This window comes from Lipotes vexillifer, unplaced genomic scaffold (assembly GCF_000442215.2).
Source record: "Lipotes vexillifer unplaced genomic scaffold, Lipotes_vexillifer_v1.1 scaffold412, whole genome shotgun sequence".
NCBI lineage: Eukaryota > Metazoa > Chordata > Mammalia > Artiodactyla > Lipotidae > Lipotes > Lipotes vexillifer.
In genome coordinates, this window is record NW_006798464.1 from 433788 (window position 1) to 443318 (window position 9531).

The 9531-nt window shown below is 47.0% G+C and overlaps 1 protein-coding gene across 1 annotated transcript in view; it reads left to right on the forward strand.

Annotated features, from left to right (window-relative positions):
- Positions 1 to 9531, forward strand: part of ABHD2 (abhydrolase domain containing 2, acylglycerol lipase) — a 73353-nt gene that overhangs the window by 58187 nt on the left and 5635 nt on the right. Inside the window, exons 5-6 of the mRNA XM_007470515.1 lie at positions 5144 to 5236; positions 8021 to 8131. Coding sequence (XP_007470577.1) covers positions 5144 to 5236; positions 8021 to 8131 — 204 coding nt within the window. The remainder of the gene's footprint in view (positions 1 to 5143; positions 5237 to 8020; positions 8132 to 9531) is intronic.

A 9531-nucleotide genomic window follows, 5' to 3' on the forward strand; every position in this document is an offset into this window, starting at 1 on the left:
ACGCTCTTCTAAGTGATTTAAAAATCCATCTCCTGGGACTTCCCTGGCCGTCCAGTGGTTAGGACTCCACGCGTCCATTGCAGAGGGCTCGGGTTCGATCCCTGGTCTCAGGGAACTAAGATCCCGCAAGCCGTGCATCACGGCCAAAAAAAAAAGAAAAGAAAATATCCATCTCTTTCCACAGCACCTTTTAAAATTCTTTTAACCCTGCAGAGAGAAATCTCTCACCAGCAGATGGCTGGGAAACCAGTACGGATAATATCTTACTAATGTTACATTGATTAGAAATAACAGCATTTTAAAGAACTTTATTGGTTTTCATAATAGATAGGTAGATGGATGGATAAAGTTCTTTAAAAATCCATACATGTCATTCTGGAATAAGACTCCCAGTGAAACCTTACTAGTGTTTTGGGGTACTGTCTTTTCTCACTTGCCATCTCAATGACAGAATCATTTTTGAGGGCTTTGCAACTCTCGGGGCATCATCCCTTTTGGAGTCATCTCGTTCTTTCTGAAGTCTATGAAACCTGCCTTCCTTCCAACAAGGGTTCACTTTGGATTATACAAAGGCTTTCCTCCCTGTAATTATGACCTAGCTGCCCTCTCCCAGGTTCCACACATCTCTGCTGTGTCCTCAGCCAGTTTCTCCTGGTGGGCCAGTATGTAGCTCAGCCTGGGAGCACTTCCTGCCATCCCTTCTCTCTTCTGGAGAACATAGCTATTTAGAGGCAAGTCAAGAACTTGGATATTCTGCTGTGTGGCCAAGTAAGGGATTCTTTCAGTGTTTAGAGAGCTGAAGTCCCCTGGTTTTGGTGCCCATTTAGCATCAAAAAATGAAAATTCATTTCTTCCATCTGACGTGGCAGATCTCACCCAAACATTCCCCACGTGTTTTTCCACCTTGGTCTGTGTTTTCTCGTCATATAGCACTTTTCTGCTTCTCCTTGTCTACCTTATTTTGAATAGCTACACAGTGTCCATCGCAGGGTTCCTTCCAATCCTTCGCTCATCTCAGCAAGTCTCACTGATACCTCTCATACCTTATGACTCTGCCGAGTTGAGTTCACCTGTGCGTGCCCTTCCCATTGGCATACCAGTATCTGAGGCTATAAATGTCATCTCTCCCTCCCCGTTCTTTCCCATTTGTTCTCATGACACCACTATACTTATCACCCTGTCATACTTGAAGTCTGTCCGCCATGGTACCCTATGTTATAAGTCTCATCTGAGTGTTCTTCCCCTACCACCACAACCATTCTTTTTAAACCTTCTTGACTGAGTCATCTGGTTTCCAGGCAGACATTCTCTTCATCCTCATGAGATGCATACCCAGGAGCCTGCCCATCCCTCAGGTCTCTTCAGCCGAGGCTAGAATTCAGACCCATTCTTAACACCACCAATTGGCTGGCTCCCCACTCACAACATCCACCACTGTCTGCAGAAGTCCATCCACCATTAACAGAAGCAATGAAAGCAACACCAAGGCCCCCAGGGTGGCCTTTGTCAGGCCTGTGATAGAACTGTCTACCTACCTCAGCCACAGAGCAACCTGGGTGTGAAAACTGCTTCTCTAGTTCAACCTCCTGATTTGACAGATAAGGAAACTGAGGCTTGGAGAGGTGAAGTGGCTTCTGCAGAGTTTGGTGAACTACCCAGTGGGGTCAGATGGGCCCTAGTTCAAGTCTTTGCTCTAACTCTTGCCAGCCAGGTGGCCTGGACATCTTGTTAGACCTTCATCCCATCACCAGCCCCAAGCCCTGGGCTCATTTGCCCCTCTAGCCTGGTTCTGCCTCCTGCTTCCTCTCACTGCAAAAACATAACAGATAAATTGGAGTTTGGCTTCAGTGGGAGCTGCATGAGTGAGGTTCTTGATGAGCCATGTATATAACAGTTCCAGACCACCTGCTGGTCTTTTGCCATCCCTGAAAATGGTTGTTGAGGCTCAGGGTTAACAGTTAAAACTGACTTTGATCTTTGACTTTCCTCAGCAGGGTAAATAATTTTAAGTAGCTCATAATCCAAAAGATTTTCTATTTTCTATCTTTCTTCTCCTCCTCCTTCTTCTTCATTGTTATGGAACATTTTAGACACATACAAAATAAAAGCAATAGGATATTGAACCCCCACGTACCCACCACCACCTTCAACCATGCTTAACTCTTGGCCACTCTTGTTTCCTCTGCACTTCATCCACGTACCACTCCCCTGTAAACTGGATTATTTTCAAGCAAATCCCAGACAGTATGTCATATCACTTGTAAATATTTCACTAAGTAGCACTAAAAGACTCTAAGGACTTTTTCTTAAAAATAATCACAGTACCATTATCACACCAAAAAATTAATAATTCCTAATATCATCCCATTTCTAGTTAGTGTTCAGATTTCCTTGATTGTCTCATGGAAGTTTTTTAACAGTCAGTTTATTTGAATTGGGATCCCCATAATGTCCACACATTGCATTTATTGATTTGTCTCTTCAGTTGCTTTTAGTCTGTAGGATCCCCCTCTCTTTTATTTCTTTTCAGTTTGTTGGTAGTGGTGGTATTGAAGAAACCAGGTCTTTTTTTAGATATATGAAATGAATGTTTTTTATAATATGTTGGTCTTGATTATGTTTTCTTAAAAGTAATATAAAATTAAGTTTCAATCCCTTATTTTTTTTTTTTTTTTTTTTTTTTTTTTTTTTTTTGGGTCGCGGGGCCCCTCCCCGTTGTGGCCTCTCCCGTTGCGGAGCGCAGGCTCCGGACGCGCAGGCTCGGCGGCCGTGGCACATTTGACTTTGCTAGTCTGCTTTCATTCTAGTCTCCTCACATGGGAAAAATAGAACTAACTGGATAATTTTTTCAACCAGAAAAAAAGCATGAATTCTAAAAATCCGCGGCATGGGGGATCCTCCGGGCCCGGGGCACAAACCCGCGTCCCCTGCATCGGCAGGCGGACTCTCAACCACTGTGCCACCAGGGAAGCCCCAATCCCTTATTTTTATATTCAGAGGTGGTAAAAGACATCCCTTAAATATACTGAGTGGTAAACCGAAGATATGAGGAATCAATGTTGGCCAGCGTTGACTGGGTAAAACATTGGTTCCACCCAGCAAGCTTATCCCAGTCCCTCCTTGAGCCCGGGGCCCCCGTGTATTCCCAGAGCCTTTCAGTGAGTGGCACCTCTGGGGTGATTCAATCAATGAATCTGCAGCACTGGAGCATCTTTTCATAGCTTAAATTTATGGTCAGTGCCCCCTCCCTTCCCAACCTCTGCAGTTCCTCTAATATGAAGGAGATACTAACAAAAGCAATTAGGTCAGCAAAGGGAGAAAAGGATGAGGGCAAGAGAAAGCTGGGATTTTGAGACCATAGGCTTTCTGAAGAAGGGACAGCTTGGGTCCAAGGTCAGAGGAGGGAGACCCACCCTGGAAGCAGGCTGTGGGTCACAGATAGGGTGACCCCCCTCCTCCCTTAGACCAAGAGGCAAGTGTCCACAGTCCTGCCTTAGCTGAGGCCCTGCCCATGGTGATCTGGCCCATCCTTTCTGCTCCTACAGTGTTCAGGGAGCCCCCCACAAAAAACCCGTGCATTTATAGAATGACCTTTTGACCTTTGAAGGCAGTGTTAGTCTTCACTGTGAGCTTTAGCCCATGTTTTATGAGCATGTCATAGGCTGTTAAATCCACAAACCCTTTCACTTTTAACTTCCCGCCAGCTCTAATTTTTTAACCGCAATGTTACGGGAAATGTTTGTTATTCCAAAATTGAAGTGTGGCAGTTTGGGGGAAATTACTTTTGTAACTCCCTGGATTTTTTTAAAAAAATACCTATGTACCACCCTCTCTCAAGAGTCCCCTCTCTGGCCATCTGGGAGATGAGGCCAATGGATTCTGTATGGGAATAGTGACACCCAGACTCATTCCCAGGGTGGAATCAGGCCTCAAGACTCAGAAATCTGCAAAATGAAGGTTAGCGTGGCCTCCATGGCAGCTGTGTCTGGGTTCACACCCCCCCCCGAGGGAAGAAAGCACGAAGTGGGGAGGGCTGAGCGGCAGCCTGGGAATGACATCGGTGTTTGTTCACCTGACACACGGGTGAGGAAATCTGGCCACAGAGGCGAGTAGAGGAGGGACAGGGTGATGGTGGCGGAACACACGTGCTGGAGCCAGGCAGGCCTGGCTTAGACTCAGCCATACCTGACCGTTCCAGTGTGACCCAGGGCAGGTCGCTTGATATCTTTGAGCCCATGGTCTCCTGATCTGGAAGCAGGGGTGTTGCCTGCCTGGTGACCCCACACGTTGGTAGGCCTTGCCGTGCCAATCACACACTAGCTCTAGAGGAAAAAAGACTCAGGACCAGCCCCAGCAGCTGGGCCTAGGAGGGGTTGATGGCCTCGCTGCTTCTTCCGTTCCTTGCCCCTTGAATATGCTCAGGCTAATCAAAAGAAAGCTCAAAGTATATGATTTTCCTTTGCCTCACAAATGGCAACAAGTGGTGTTTTTTTTCCCTTCCCATTTTTTAAACTGTTGTTGAATGATTCTTTAAATTCTATAGTGCTTTACCATTCTTAAAAGTTTCACACACGATTTCATACACTCCCATAATAACCCTTCCCCCCACGGCCCCTCCCCGCTTCCCTCTCCCCACTGATAGCCACTAGTTTATTCTGTGAGTCTGCTTCTTTTGTGTTTTATTCACTAGTTTGTTGTGTTTTTTTAGATTCCACATATAAGTGTTTTCAGATTTTGCCGTGCACTTATTTTCTCCACACACCCCCTCCCTTTACACACTCCTGTTGTTAAGCCAGAAAAACAACGCTTGCAGGGTAGGAAGCCAAGTAGCGAACGTGTTCAAATGACAGTTGAATAGGTCCTGTGACGAAGAGAAGACCAAGGTGATGGAAGGAGGGGGTCAGGAGTGTCAGCAACAAAGCCTGTGGCCCCAGAGAGCTTTCTGGCTGGGGCCTCATGTTCAGCAATGTTCAGCTGTTCTGGTGTCTCTACAGGTAGTTTGAGGACCACGCATCCAAGCCCATGTTCCAGCGTAGGGAGCCGGCGCTCTCCAGCGGCAAGAGCTCTGCCTCCTGCCCTCGCCAGCCCCATCCTCTCCTCTCCAGGACGCAGTCCCTCTCACTGTCACTTGTGCTTCTTCCAGGGCCCAGGAGACCTTCATGCAGTGGGATCAGTGCCGGCGCTTCTACAACTTCCTCATGGCCGACAACATGAAGAAGATTATCCTCTCGCACAGGTGTGGTGCCTTCCCTATCCCTTGGGAGACAGTTCCTTTCTGAGCTTATTTCACTAAAAGCCAAAATTCCTCTTTCTCCAGGAAAAAAAAGAAAAAAAAAAAAGGCAGGGGTGGTACACATTGGCTGCTGACTATTTTGTGACTTGGTTAGAAACAAACTTGTCCCAAGCTACCGAATTCACCAAATCGCTTTCTGCTTCCATGATTTTCAAAAAGTCCAAGAAGAAAGAGAAACCATTTCCACACCATTCTTTCCCAAATGAGGGCAATCCTGAGGGTGGCTTGTCACTGTTGGGGAGCTTTTCTCCTTAGGATGCTTTTGTGCTTGGGGATCCAGAATCGTTCTCTGCTGGCTCTTGGGGTTCTGACCAAGCAGCAGCATGACAGGAGTCCGGCCGCTGATGCCAAGCGTGGTGTCCACACTCTCCATGCTCTGCCTGCCCATCTCCTGCTCAGAATCCTTTGGTGGGTTAGCCCCTGACAAGTGCTTAGAGCAGTGCCTGGTCTTCAGTAGCACTCAAGAAATATTAGTGATGATTTCATCGTTGTGATTATTGTTAGCGATATTGGCTCTCCCTCCTCCCCCCATGGCTCTCTCTCTCTCCAGCTGGACCAGGCTGCTCAGAGGCCCACGTGCCCTCTGGCCTCTCCCACACCACTTATACCCTTGCTGAGGACCCCCTTCCCCTCATCTCTGCTTGTCCAAACCCAGCCCATCCTTTTAGGTCCATCTCGGGTATCTGCCTCTGTGAAGCTAGCTCCTCCCCCCCACAAGTCGTTTTTCTGCTGCCTCCGCAGTGTGAGTCCCACATCATGAACTAAACTGGAAAGCACTGGAGGGCTCGGGCATGTTTTGATTCCCCCAGAGCCTGGTACATATTGGGCACTCAAAAAGTACAATTTTAGGGGGTTTTTGATGCCATCCTAGGAAAAGCAACCTGACTGAATGATCAGTTTCTTACCCTGTTTTTTTTCAGTGATTAAAAGAAAATGTACTGCCCACCTGGCCAGCCAAGCACCCTAGATTGGGCTTCCTGTGGGTGGGGTTCACATGGCGCCTGGGCAAGGCTGGCGCTCGCAGGCCCCTCAGTCTGCCAGGCACATCCCCAGGCCCTGGTGTTAGGTGGGTGGAGGGCACAGGGAGACTTAGGTCCCCCGGGCTGGCTGAGTTTCTGCTCAGATCGTGGTGTGTGAGCATCAGTTGTGTGCTGGGCCCTGATTCGGGTGTGGCTCAGCCGAGGTTTGGATGGATCCAGGGATTTTCTGAGGTTCCAGCAGGGGTGAAACCAGGCCATCAGACACCAATTCCAAGTCCTCTGTCTGCCTTCCCATACCTCTGCAATGGAAAGTGAACTCCTTCCTCCCAGGGAACATTTGTTTTGCTACAGGGCCCAGTCTTGCCATTAATAAATTAGTCCAAAAGGTCCATCATGTAATTCTTTTTTTTTTTTTTTTTTTTTTGCGGTACACGGGCCTCTCAATGTTGTGGCCTCTCCCGTTGTGGAGCACAGGCTCCGGACGCGCAGGCTCAGCGGCCATGGCTCACGGGCCCTGCTGCTCAGCGCATGTGGGATCTTCCCGGACCGGGGCGTGAACCCGTGTCCCCTGCATCGGCAGGCGGACTCTCAACCACTGCGCCACCAGGGAAGCCCCCATCATGTAATTCTTAACAAACTGGCAGAGTCCTCTGGATGTGCTCTCAGTGTATTTACATTTTTTAAATTTACCACACAAAGCCAAACACCTAGAAATTTTAGGGACAGTTTATTATAATTTTTTTTCTCTATCAGCATTGTCTTTTCTTTTTTAAAATTTTTTTCTAGTTTTATTGGGACACACTTTAAATTGTGAATTCTATCCTTTAAGTAAATAATCTTCCTAATACTCTTTCGAAAAAAAAAATTTTTAAGCAATCTGTTCCTCTTCTTTGGAAGAGGTTGTGAATGGATACCAGAGCATTTAGTTTCTGTAATGGATTTTTCCCACTGTAGGGCCAAAACTCAAAGCAAACTCAGTCTTCCTTCAGCTGTGTGAGTGAGAGCCCTTGCTGGGAATGGACATCTAAATGTGCACATTTTGATCTCTGCCTTTGTTGTCATCCTCTCCAGATGGATCATTTTCTTACTGGAAATAATTACTCTTCTGAGTATATGTTAGCTTTTTAGCTAACATATTGGAGGGCTGTTGATTTGCCCAAATGCTGAATGGGTTAACCGTTATCTTCCTTGTTAAGTGACACAAAGGGCTCATAAAGAGAAAGGGGTTCTGCTAAAGGGGGCGGTGTCAACACCAGTGTAAAGATGGGGCCTCCACAACTTTAGACTAAGGCCCCCCACTGTTTGGCTGACAGCCCACCACAGGCCACAGAGCCCATCCTGAGACCGCTCTGCAGGGCCAGTTTTGTAATAGTCACCTAGGCTCCAACACAATCTTCAGTTTGTCTAGCTGCCCCTTAGACAGGGGCAAGGAAAATAAGGTCTTGCCGTTGATCCTTCTTCGGTTATTCAAAAGTCAACAGTGCAAGCGCATCCTCTGAGACGTTCTGAAGGCTGAAGGGATTTATTTCTAAGTTACACACAGACGCTATGTCGGAGACCCTCTCCTGGCTTGCTTCTAGACAAGGAAGTAGGCTTGGCTGTGGTTGTTTACCATGTGCTTTAAAAAAATTTTTTTTTCAGCTTTACTGAGGTATGATTGACAAAATTGTAAGATATTTCATTGTACAGTGTGATGATTTGGTTTATCATCTGCTTTTCATTCTGTTTGCTTCTTGTCTCATTGTAGGCAAGCTCTTTTTGGAGACCATGTTAAGAAACCTCAGAGCCTGGAGGACACGGACTTGAGCCGCCTCTACACAGCCACATCCCTGATGCAGATCGACGACAATGTGATGAGGTGTGCCCATGCTCTGGGGCAGGGTGCCAGGCAGGAGGTAGCAGGCCATTGCTGCCCGGCGCCAGGGGTTTCCTCTGCCCACTTTAGGGTTAAGGGTTTTGGTGGTTGTTTTTTTTTTTAATGTCCACTGTTTAAAAACTGAAGATTTCACAGAGAAATCCAAATGTCTAATGTCTCTTAAAAAAATAGGAAGAGGACTTCCCTGGCAGTCCAGTGGTTAGGACTCAGCACTTCAAATGTAGGGGGTGCGGGTTAGATCCCTGGTCGGGAAACTAGGATCCCACATGCCACATGGCATGGCATGGCCGAAAAATGTAAAAAAAAAAAAAATAGGAAGAGGCTCTGACCACTCGTTCTACATTCCTGCATGGCCAACTGAGCTTGAACTGGGGAGCTGGGGTATGCGTGCCCTAGTTGTCCACAGTCCTCAACACCAGGTCAGGGATCAGATGTCACATAAACTGTATGTGGCAATGGAGTAAAAGGAGAAGGAAAATATTTCTTGCACCTGCCTGTGTCTCTATCAAAAGTAGAAAAACCAAAAATAGACCGAGAGAGCTGTGTGTTATGAGAAAAATGGACAGAGCCTCTTCCTTTAGGGGCGTAAAGACTCTCCTCTGAGTGTAATATGCGAACCCCGCCCACTTCACTCGGTTGCCCTTTCCCTGCCGCCCCTCCAGGCCTCTCCAGGCACCTGAGGTCACCACACGGACAGTGTCCTCTTTCCTGGCACCAGTAGTTTCTGATTGAGGTTAGCATTAGCTGGAAAAGATAAAGTTAATCTCTGACCTCATCGTTCTCTTGAAAAAGTCATCCTTTTTATTTAGAGATCACTTGATACCGTCAGGTGTGACCTAAAGCAAGCTAGTGTTCATCTAATAGATAGGCACATATTGACCTGAGAGTATGAGATCTGTATTTACCTTCCTTATGGGATTTTAGTAGCCTTCTCACACCAAGTAACTTTGAAATATGCCCATGAACAGTTACTCAAAGGAAATGGAAATTGGGAAATTGCTGGCACGTTCAGAAGGTGAGAATGAATTATACCCACCCTCACTTACGATGGGGTGTGCAACTTTACTGTGGTGCAGACACTACACTAATGAGAAAAAAAAAACAAACTTACTTAAATTTCATTCATCTTCTAAATTTTTTTAAGTCCAAAAGAGAGTGTTCTTCAACTCTTCCTAAAACTCTTCTTTTTTGGGCTTCCCTGGTGGCGCCGTGGTTGCCCGCCAATGCAGGGGACACGGGTTTGTGCCCCGGTCTGGGAAGATCCCACATGCTGCAGAGCGGCTGGGCCCGTGAGCCATGTGCGTCCGGAGCCTGTGCTCCGCAACGGGAGAGGCCACAACAGTGAGAGGCCCGCGTACCGCAAACAAAAAAAAAAAAAAAAA